The 11,730-nt window shown below is 33.4% G+C and overlaps 1 protein-coding gene across 8 annotated transcripts in view; it reads left to right on the forward strand.

Moving 5' to 3' along the window:
• mnmip1 (manchette microtubule inner protein 1) overlaps nucleotides 1-10,641 on the forward strand; it is a 34,540-nt gene extending 23,899 nt beyond the window's left edge. For 2 of the 8 annotated variants that reach the window (XM_087286215.2, XM_087286216.2), the window contains 5 exons: nucleotides 132-333; nucleotides 3,301-3,369; nucleotides 6,143-6,315; nucleotides 6,396-6,459; nucleotides 10,130-10,641. In XM_087286215.2, the coding sequence (XP_087142341.1) occupies nucleotides 132-333; nucleotides 3,301-3,369; nucleotides 6,143-6,315; nucleotides 6,396-6,459; nucleotides 10,130-10,162 (541 nt within the window). In that variant the 3' untranslated portion in view covers nucleotides 10,163-10,641. 8 annotated transcript variants of the gene reach the window in all.
• Nucleotides 10,642-11,730: the final 1,089 nt, after the last annotated feature.

An 11,730-nucleotide genomic window follows, 5' to 3' on the forward strand; every position in this document is an offset into this window, starting at 1 on the left:
TAATAACCATATAACAGATACTAATGTTTATTTTGACTCTGTGTGACAATATCAGTGTATTTTCAGTATGAAAAGTTTCTCAAGTGTTTTATTGTATTGTATGCGCATAATGCATTTTTTCGCTCTTTTAGAAATGCTGAAGAGCCACAGAAACAACCGCCGCCTCCTTCTCCAGTGCACAAAGAGGTAAAAGACATTAAGGAGGTTAAAGATAAGACCCCTGACCAGTTTGATGGTGTAGACGTGTCCTCAGAGAAACTGAGCCATCCCACGGCCAACAGAGCTAAACCTCCACAGAGGAGACCACCAACAGCCCTCGCCACTGCTATACAAGTGAGCCGAACACAAGGGCACAGGCATGACACTCATACTGTACACACCTCAGGATTAAAGCTTACCGGCTTTCAGTGTGTGACAAAACCGCTCTCAATACAAAGGGCTTCTATAAAGCTTTTCACACTTTCAGCTTCCTTTAATGCTTAATGTTGCAGCTTGAGCATGTGAATGCATGAAATCTGCTGGCAATTTAGCCCCGTTCTGATTACACAATTATTGTTTTCTGAATTTTCTAGATGATTTGCTTGATTTAGGGTGTTGGTGACATTCATAAATGACAAATGGGTGACGATATGCAATATTCAAATGTTTCTTGTTTTGTAGTGACTCACAACAACTGATTCAATGTCTGTGACAGAAACATCAGCAAAGAGTGTTTAGCAGGTTTCATTTTTTCTTTTTTTCCATGACTGGGTTTGTCACATGCGTCATGTAGACCAATAGGAGCACAGATACTCTTTATTAGATTTTTAACATGGCAAAACAAAATATAGGCAAGGCAAGTTATTTCTATAGCACATTTCATACACAGTGGCAATTCAAAGTGCTTTACATAAACAAGAATAAAAGAGACCAGGATAAGAAAATAAAAACAAATAATAAAAGTAATTAAAACAGGTTATAAAAGAATGAAAAAGAAAAGAAAGACAAAATTGTGCGTTCTGTTGGACGTAGCACAGTGCTCATTCAGTAAAGGCACAGCTAAACAGAAGCGTTTGCAGTCTTGATTTGAACGTGCCTAAAGATAGAGAACTGTGCCACTAGAAATCTTTGTGGAGTTACAGCAACAGTGCTCCTGTCTGTATGATGTGTCAGTGAGGGACTAATATGACAGAATAAAAAATTAAATGGTGGCAATTAATAGCTGAGGCACATCAACAGCCCAGTAAGAACACATACATACATACACTACCTGACAAAAGTCTTGTCGTCAATCCCATTTGTAAGAGCAACAAATAATAACTTGCCTTCTAGTCGATCATTTGTAAATGTGACAAAAGGTAGATTTTTTTGTTGTTGTGCTGCCCATGACATTACAAACCACAGGAGAGGGCAAATTCTTTAGCAGGATAGTGCTCCTTCTCATACTTCAGCCTCCACATCAAAAATTTCTGAAAGCAAAGAAAGTCAAGATGCTCCAGGATTGGCCAGCCCAGTCACAGAACATGAACATTATTGAGCATGTCTGGAGTAAGATGGAGGAGGCATTCAAGATGAATCTAAAAAATCTTGATGAACTCTAGGAGCCCTGCAAGAATGCTTTCTTTGCCATTCCAGATGACTTTATTGAAGTTATTTGAAATGTATAGATGCAGTCTTCCAAGCTAATAGAAGTCATACACAACAGTAATTATTTTTCCACTGCACCATGACTTTATATTGTATTACAGACATTTATTCTGTTAAGTCAAGGCAGGATCATATTTTATTTTGGTAAAATAAAAGGCCTTTGCCTTTCAAAAAAGCCACTTCTGATACCAAATGATTAACTAGAAGTCAAGTTATTATTTGTTGTTCCTAAAACTTGGATAGGCAACAAGACTTCTGTCAGGTAGTGTATAAAAACAAATCTCTGGTTACATTCTTATTTACAAGAAGTGCATCGAAATTGTGTGTAAATTTATCTTTGAAGGTAACTGACTGCCTGTTGAAAGTTTTATTGTCATTTGAAGTTTAAGTAACATTAGCGTTTGTGAGTGCTGTGTTGCTTTGTTTACAGCTGTTGCAGGAAAACCGTTTCTGCAGCTTTAAATGCAACTTTTAAAGGCACAAATTCATTTACTTAACTACTGTTTTTGGTCTGAAAACAAACACACACACACACATATGCATATATGGGGGGCAGTCAGATAAATACACTTATAATAATTGTAACATATGAGCATTCTTGACTAAATGTTTAGGGTGTTTTTAGCACCCACAAAACATGAAGATTTGATCTAGAAAATTAGTATTTGATAAAGTAACATTAAAAATTGTTTACTCTGAACAGGGCTTCACAATGCATCTTTCCAACCCAATGGCTTAATGTTAATCTTGAGATTTCTTGTACCTATATACAATACATGTCATAATATCACAAATTTAAATAATTTTGGCACCAAGTGCATGAGGCCTGGTTGAGTAATGTTAGTACTATTAGTTCACTATTATCATATCTAAGTCAAGAGACATGGTTGCACAGATCTAATATACTGATACACAGGAAATTTATTTGCCAAATGTTTACACTCACATACATTATGTAAGCTGTATGTGCTTTTGACATGACCTTGTTACATTTGACAGTTGAGAAACAGAACTTGCTATATATAGAACTAACTTGACAGTCAGCTTCTTGTGTGCAAGTGATTTGTGTGTTTGTGCTCAGAAAACTATTCAGCAGTTAAACCGAAAGTCCTTTCGCACATGAAGATGTTTCACTTGTTCTTGCTGGAGTAAATGAGGCATAGGCTGTAAAGGCTCCATTCTCTTTTTTCAAAGGGGCAGGAAATGCAAATAAGTGTGCTTTATATGATAAATGATCCGGATTTATTTTCAGCTGAACATATTCTGGAGAAACATCTGATTTACATTATACCCTCTTAAAAACAAACAAACAAAAAACCTGAAATGAGTTGCAATGAATCAAGTCAATTCATGTCATGAAATGTGTGCAGAGAAAAATGATAACTTTAGCACAAACGGAAGTAAAAATAAGTTCTGCTGATCAATAAAATAATAAATAATTTTTATATATCATAGTTACTATATAATATGTTTGTTTTAATTAACTGGTATAATCAGTTACATTTGCATTCAATCCAATGCAAATGTAATAGCATGTCAGTAGAAATGCATGGAGAATGATAATCAAAACAAAAAAATCTAATATGTAATTATTTAAGTTACTATAATTATTAAATAATTATTGACTGTCTAATGTCTTAATAAATAATGCAAAAACATCTGTTTTTCATAAAGGGTCCTGCTGAAACTGACTGCAGCAAACCTTCAGAGGAGAAGGATGGAGCACCACAACATATTCCAGAGGTTTGGATAACTCTTTATAAGAGCTTTCATTTAAAAATATTACTACATTAAATAATGTTTCTCAGATCGCCTCATGTACCTTCAAATATTTTAAATGTAATTCATTTATAGTTTTGTATATTTGAAATATTTGGAAGTATATGATCTTTTGATCTGTCAAGCGTTATATAATGTTTTGAGCAAATATTAATGAAAGTTGTTCTAAAGTGTTACCAAAGGTTGGAAAACAAAAGATATTAGATTCTGGAGTTATTTGAGGCCACACTTTTAATTATTTGCAGCCTTAAGGTGTTTAAATTGAACTTAACTTTAAAACGGATTTGAGATATAAAATTAAATGTCATAAACTTTAATAAAATGAAACATATTAAAACCAGTTAAAGTATTATAAAAATGTATCTTAATGATCGCATCATTTTGTACAGCGTATAAAACATCTTAAACATTCAATGGTTTGAAGCAATAGGGTGTAAATGTAATTAAATGTTTCATGTTTTTGCTCACAAAAAAAAAAAACAGATTTTTCAGCACCATTACTGCAGTGGTCAATGCAACATGAACAGTCCTCAATAAATCATAAGGTCCCACTTTATATTAAGTGTCATTAACTACCATGCACTTGCTTCAGACTAGAAATACAATGTACAAATGTGTTTATAATGTATTACATATAGTAAGGTTAGGAAAAGCTTTGGTGGTATGGGTAGGTTTAAGAGTGGGTTAAAGTGTAAGGGATGGTCGACAGCAGAATTTTATTTATTTTAATTTAATTTTTTAAAGATATTGTTGGCGTTTTTGCCTTTGTTAGATAGGACAGGATTGAGACAGGAAGCAAAGTTGGAGAGAGAGAGGGAGGTTGGGTTGGGAAATATCCTCGAGCCGTGATTTGAACTCAGGACGCCCTGATGTACTATTGCACCATATGTCGGTGCTCTAACCACTAGGCTATTGCGCCGATAACAGCGTAATTATAAACAGAAATTAATTACAGACATAATTACATGCAGGTATTTAATAAATCATAAGTACTATGTAAAAGCATGCATTTACACTAAAAGTACAATGTAATAAATTATTAATTTCAATGTACTGTAAGTACATATTAGTTAAGGTCACTTTGTAGAAAGTGGAACCAATCAGATCCATTAAGCTAATTTGATGCTTAAGAAATGCTTATTATCAATACTGAGAACTGTGCTGTTTAATATTTAGTGGATACAATTATACATATTTTCAGGAGTATTAGAAAAAAGCTGAAAAAAAACAGTCACACCTTACAATAAGGTTTCATTAGTTTTTGTATTTACTAACATGAAGTAATTATGAGCAATATACAGCATTTATTAATCATAGTTCAACATTTACTAATGCATTTTTAGGTCAAAAATACTTTTGTCTTATAATATGCATTTATTTTTACCTAATTATCCCAACGACACCCTTATGATTCATTCAGCGATTCATTTGTTCCCAAACCACTCCTTAGTGTGATGCTAATCTGCGCTGATTGGTCAGATGACCCAGTCTATTGCGATTGGTCACTGGGTTCAGCATGAGACAGAGAGAAATGCCCACATTGTTAAAGTAGTAGAGTGCAGAGTATATGTGTGAGCCCAATTCAGGAGTGCATTAAAGCAATGCAGTTTAGCACCAGCATATTACTCTATTCTTAACCATGACACGCATTCAGTATTAGTCCACACAGTGGAAAAAGCTAAACTATTTTGAAATTTGACTGCGGCACATGTGTAGGAACAGCTGATGATGGCCATAGCAACGACAAACAACAGAGGATCGCGAGCTCACAGATGCATTTAAATCTGTAAAAAAAGCAGCACACGTCACGTTTTCAGCATGGTTTTAGACTCAATATAGGAATATAGTGTTAACCAGATACACTACAGGCCGCGTGGAGCGATTACAAGTAATTATTTACAAGCTATAGAAAACAAGGAGGCAACCATTTTAAACGCACGTACAGTGAGTTACTTATACTTGTGAACTGGAGGGAGGAACTGATCCATGAACTGTCAGAGCTTGACAGAAACTTTACAGTGCACAAAGTCCCATACATCAATATTATTTTCTGATCCTTCCTTAAACAAACGGCTGTCAAATCCCTCGTTGAAAGCATGCAGATTGCTAAAGCACTCGTCAGAAAAATGACAGGAACACAGCACAAGGCTGGGGCTATAATGCTGAGGTATTTTTGCAAAAATGAACTTCAACCACTGACTCTTCTCAGCCTCATCTTTGGGTGGGAAAAATAACACTTAACTTTCCCTCACACTTTAGGGCACAGCGTCTTTGTGACAAGATTTAACCGGGATCTGCTACAGTGTTTGTCTTCCTCTTTTTCTTTCTACAATGTTTGTGGGTGGGGCCGGGGGTTTTAATTTTCCCAAGTCTGTGTGTGCAACAAATAGGCGGGGCTTGAGTTCTGCATCAACGTCACACCAACATGACTAAAGACTCATTACCCTCATGATTCATGAATCAATAGTTTTAAAAACGGCGCACTTTCAGATGTAAGCCTTAGCTGGATATTTCACTTCACTTAGAGCTGTGTCACACTGCATGGAAGGTCATTTTTAAAAACTTATAACTGGGGCTCTTTAAACGTTACTTTTACTAAACATTGATCAATGATTGCACCCCTTGCTCACTAAAATCCTCTCTAATCTAATGTAACTTCATTTGTTAGTATGTACTGTAGTTCCAGTATTTCTGTCCCTGATCCTTGTGTTGCTGAGCTGCTGGCATTTTCCCTCAGGCTACAGAATCCCAGTCAGCACCTTCCAGTAAGACCGAGCCGGTGACTTCACCTTCTAAAATCCAGACTGACAGCAGATCAGCGGTTCAGGAGGACGGTGCGTCTCTGGCCTCGGTGCTAACTGAACTCAAGGAGCTCCGCATGTCTCTGGATCTGCTGAAAGCACAGCATGAGTGAGTAAAAACCCCTCACACTCTGCAACCATCACATCACACACACATCCTTCATCACAGTCTCACTGTTTCCTGACCAGGAGAGACATAAAGGAGCTGAAAGAAGAACTGAAAGACGAGACGGAGAAGCGCACCAGATTGCAGGTTAGATATCAGTCTGTTCCGTGGAGATAATAGAATTCCAATTAGGGCTGAACAATTATATAATTTGAGCATTGATATCGCAACGTGTGAACCGCAATAGGCACGTCACAGGATTGGATTATTTATCAAAGATTAAAAGATAAAGAATATATTAAATGTTGCTTTTAAAATTTACTTGTACAATGACGACCATGATATTTTACATTTGATTGTCAGGTTTGAATACTGATAGACTCCTCAGAACTTTTATATTAAATATGTTATTTAACGTATTTGTATATGCTTGTAATTTATTTTATGATGCACTGCATAGAAAAAGACTTGATCATCGCAATTGAGTTAAAGGAATAAAATCTTTCCAAATGGAGCTATTCAAATCATCTGGTGAAATTATATTCATACAGTTGAAGTCAGAATTAGTACCCCAAGATTTATTTATTTTATTATTATTATTTTTTTATATTTCCCAAATTATCTTTAACAGAGCAAGGACATTTTCAGTTTTTTTTTCTGGAGAAAGTCTTATTTGTTTTATTTCGGCGAGAATAAAAGTAGTATTGAATTTTTTGAACACCATTTTGAGGTCAAAATCATTAGCCCCTTTAAGCTATATTTTTTTCGACAGTCTACAGAACAAATCATTGTTATACAATAACTTGCCTAATTACCCTAACCTGCCTAGTTAATCTAATTAACCTAGTTAAGACTTCAAATGTCACTTTAAGCTGTATAGAAGTGTCTTGAAAAATATCTAGTAAAATATTATTTACTGTCATCATGGCAAAGATAAAATATATCAGTTTTTAGAAATGAGTTATTAAAACTATTATGTTTAGAAATGTGTTGAAAAAAATCTGCTCTCCGTTAAACAGAAATTTGGGGAAAAAAAATAAATGGGAGCTAATTATTCAGAGGGGCTAATAATTCTGACTTCAACTGTACATCGCACCAAAACAAAATAGTGCACTGTCCAATTTTTTTCCCCAATGTCATCAATTTAATATTATTTAGAAGTTTTTTTTATTTTTATACTTAGCATTTTTAAACATCGATATAGTTTTTGCTCATTTTAGTGTTCGATATATTTATTTTTTTATTTTTTGTATGTACTAAATAAAAAGTTATTTTCTTGACAACTAGCTTAAAATAGACAATAACTGTCTTGAAAGTGTTTTTAAAAAATTATAAATTAGCTATAATATGTTATTTTGAATGATAAACAAATTATGATAATTGTAGGTTTTATTATTAATTATTATTAATAGATTATAGCAGGCCCGGATTAAAATTTCAGAGGCACCTGGGTACATTGTTTTGTAGGGCCTCTTAACCGGCTGCACCCCAATAGTTGAATTAAAAAATAAGAAAATTGTAGTAACAATAATAATAATGAATGTAATTAATTAATATGAATAATAATCATGTAATATTTTTAATGAAATGAATCTATAATGTGTTGCCGACATTTTGTAAATGAATGATATATAGTACATAAATGTTAATCTACAAAGATTTTACTTTCAAAGCGTTTCAAGCACACTTTGATAAAAAAAACTGATAAAACTAGTAATTATTGATTATTAGTATACTACAAGTTCACTGAAGCAGTTCTAAAATATATATATTTTAAGTGGTATTCATTGGAAATAAAAATTAGTTATATTAAGATGTCACTAACATTTAACACCAGGTGGAAAATAACTTTATAGAAAATTTAAAACAACTATTTAGATGATGTTTTTACACTTATAAAATAAGCTAAATCTTATTAAATACCCACGAGCCACTTGTGACTTTGTCGCATTTTCATTTTTAAACAAAAATATTTCCTTTCTATTAAAAATAAATGTATTTCCAATCTGATAATTAATGGCAAAAAAAGAAGAATGAGTTTATCAGATGATGGATTCGAACCATGAACAAAACATGATGCCATGCGCTTTACGAACTGCGCCACTCACGCTGTTGTTAAGCGCTCTGTAGTTATGTTGTCTCTGTTGATCAATCAGTGATGGGATTAAATCGCTCAAATAGCTTATTCCAATGAGGTGTGCTATTTGTGCTTATTAGTCTAAATAGACACTCCAAAATCTGTATTTTGTTCACCCTTGCAAAGGCCCCAATAGCACATGGGCCCTGGGCTTGTGCCCATAATGCCCATTGGTTAATTCGACCCTGGGTCATATAACTATGATTTTAGTTGGGTATAATCAGGGATAGACAGTATTTATGATACATGTATTTCAAATACATTTTTCAAACACAAAACAGTGTTTTGTCATTTGTATTTGATGGGGTTTATGAAACAGGCTTAAACTTTTGTATAAAAATACTTTAGCGTCTTGTATTTTTTAAATACTGTAAAATACTTTGTAAGAAGACTGTATAATGTCATTATAAAAATGTGGACTTTATTAGTGGTCTTTTCTCAGTTGTTTGCCAAGGCTTGAGATCTCACTAGAAAATGTATTAATATAGAAGAAGTTGATCAATGTTTGGAGTATGGTTGGAAATTATGCATCCAATATAAAGTAACAGACAAATAGAAGAGGTTGATTTGGGAGCAAGTCAAAATAAGACAGGAAAATAAGACAAACAACATAAAGCCCTACAGTGATACAACTTTATTGGCTGTTTCAAATGCCAGTAGCTGATCTGCAGGTGCACTTTATAGTTAATTACAAACGTTGACATAGTTAATCAGTATGAGACAAGAATATGAAATAATACTCCAATCTACAGACTGGTCAAAACTCCTAGTGGCAGCACAAACAGTTAATACACTAAATCAGTTTAATGGTGAAGGGATTGATGGAATAGGCCTATTGATAGAAGGTTTGCGAAGAAATGTCATGCTCCCTTGTAAAAGTTTTTTGTAGTATTTTCAAAATACCCAAATACAGTATTTTATTTGATAGATTTTGTGGCTGCTGTATTTTGTAGTTTATTTTGATACACTTAGAATGTAGGTTTTTGGTATTTTATTTTAAAATACATGTGAATGTATTTTTGCCCAACAGTGGGTAAAATAACCCATATATTAAAATTATTAGAGTATTTTTATATGCATTTTATTCTATTTTAGTACATCAAATTAAACTAAATGTTCGTGAGAAATATTTTCTTAGAAAGTAATTCAAGATATATTTATAAATAATTCTTTATTTAGTACATTTATTTTGGGTAACACTGATTTTAGCTATGTGGTTTTTAGTTTCAATTCTATAATAAACTACACATAGTTTATTTGTATCAATCAACTTCTTTTTTTGGTCAAAAAACTGATAATAAATATTTCCTTGGCTACTATCTGAAAAAAAAGTTTTAAAAAGTTTGTTTTAAAGTTTTAATTTAATATTTTTTTTGCTAGTTAAATCTAGTCTAGTCTCAGCTGCTTTAGCCCAAGAGTGAAATAGTAAACACGCATAAATAGTGACACATTTAGAGCTGCTCATTTGTATTAAATACCATGGTCGTCCTCAAGAGGGCAGCAGTGAGTTAAAAATACAACCCGTTTTAACTGACAGAACGTCTCCGTTGCTGCTGTTGTCTTAAAAGATACCATAAAAACATCTAAAAAAACAGATATACCTGACACTATAAGTTTGACTTGGAAAAAAATAATTAATTCACCTTGTAGAATTTAAATATAGTCCTGCTTTATTTATAGGACGAAGTGACTGCCTTGAGGAAAAAACAGTGACCAGCGAACATCAGGAGAACTTCACAATCTCAGTGATCTTCTGAATATGGATACAGAAAGACAGTAATGCGGTGCTGAGTGGAATGTGAAGGTATGAGGAATCATATGGAAATCCAGCACTTGTGACTTGTTGAATACTTCCTGGTTCAGCAGACCAGAAATCTGATCTCCATTCAGTTGGCAATCAAACTACAACAACACCTCTTCTTTTCTTACATAAATCAGCTCATTTGGTTATGGGAGCTCTCTCTCGGTTTGCTTCTTGAGACTCATATATATATGTGCATTTTGAAATATGTAAATATCAAATACTGAATGTCTTATATTTCCGTGGACATTCAGGGTGAAACTAGGTCATGTTTCAAAGTATTTAACACTTTCTGTTGTTGTTGTTATTATGTTTCTGTTTTGTGGCTGTACTCTATAGAATCTCAATCAATAAATATTGGCATTTATATTGCTAACATGTTTTACTCCAAGAGTTGAACTTTTTTTGAATGCTGCATTAACATTTTGTCTAGTTCACAAAAAACTTGAAAATATAATAATTTTTTTGTTAAAAACAAAGGAAGATATACTGAACACCATTGAGATGATGATAAAGTCTGCTGAAAGGTCCATTAGAGTCTAAATGACATCTATTGAGGAACTGCATCAACAACTATGTCTAGGGCAAATAGCATTTTAAGGGATCCAACCCACCCTGGCTCATGCCATCAGGCAGGCGGTACCGAAGCCTGAGGAGCAAATCCGTGCGGTTTCATGATGGTTTTTATCCTGTCTTTACAAGACTTTTGAATAAGACTATATTTTAAACACTGTTGATAGCTAGTATGTAATAATAAACCTATAAATAGTTCAACTAGCGCCAATTGTTAACATTCTAACTATAGTAACAAACTGTGCAATAGTTATTTAAGTATTTATTCCCTTCTGTGATTTGTTTTTTTTAAATAGGGTTATATTTTAATATTATTTTAAATTCATGAAATTCTAAAAGCTTATTTATTATGATAGGTTTTTATAGTGTTTGATGTTTTTTTTTTCCGATGTTGGGATGTTTTAAATGACAAAAATAAAAGAAACTAAACTAAACTAATGAGTGTTCAGTAAAAAACAGCCATTGACTTCCATTGTATTTGTATTCCTACTATGGATGTCAGTGTCTGCTTTTTCAGAATATCTTATTTTGAGTTCAACAGAAGAAAGAAAGGCATGCAAGATTAAAATGTGAGGAACTTTTCATTTTAGAGTGAACTACATCCCCTAAAACACAATTCTAGGTAATTTCAACAAATGTCAAACGCAAAAAAAAACAATATAAAAGTTTCTTTGTGAATGACAAAAATTACTTCGCTTCATCTCTAAACAGAATCTGAAAGTCCATTTTGGTTTGGTGAAGATGAGATTTTAGCCTCTCTTTAGACCGAAAACAGCATCTGGAAACCATGTGGAGTGCATTAGATCTTCATAGTCTGACTAATCACTGGGAACGGATTATTTTTAATGACATACAGACTAATCCTGCATAACAGAAAGATCTTAGTAGGGTTGCAGCGACGAAAAGT

This window comes from Danio rerio, chromosome 16 (genome assembly GCF_052040795.2).
Source record: "Danio rerio strain M-AB ecotype USA chromosome 16, GRCz13ab, whole genome shotgun sequence".
NCBI classification, from domain to species: domain Eukaryota; kingdom Metazoa; phylum Chordata; class Actinopteri; order Cypriniformes; family Danionidae; genus Danio; species Danio rerio.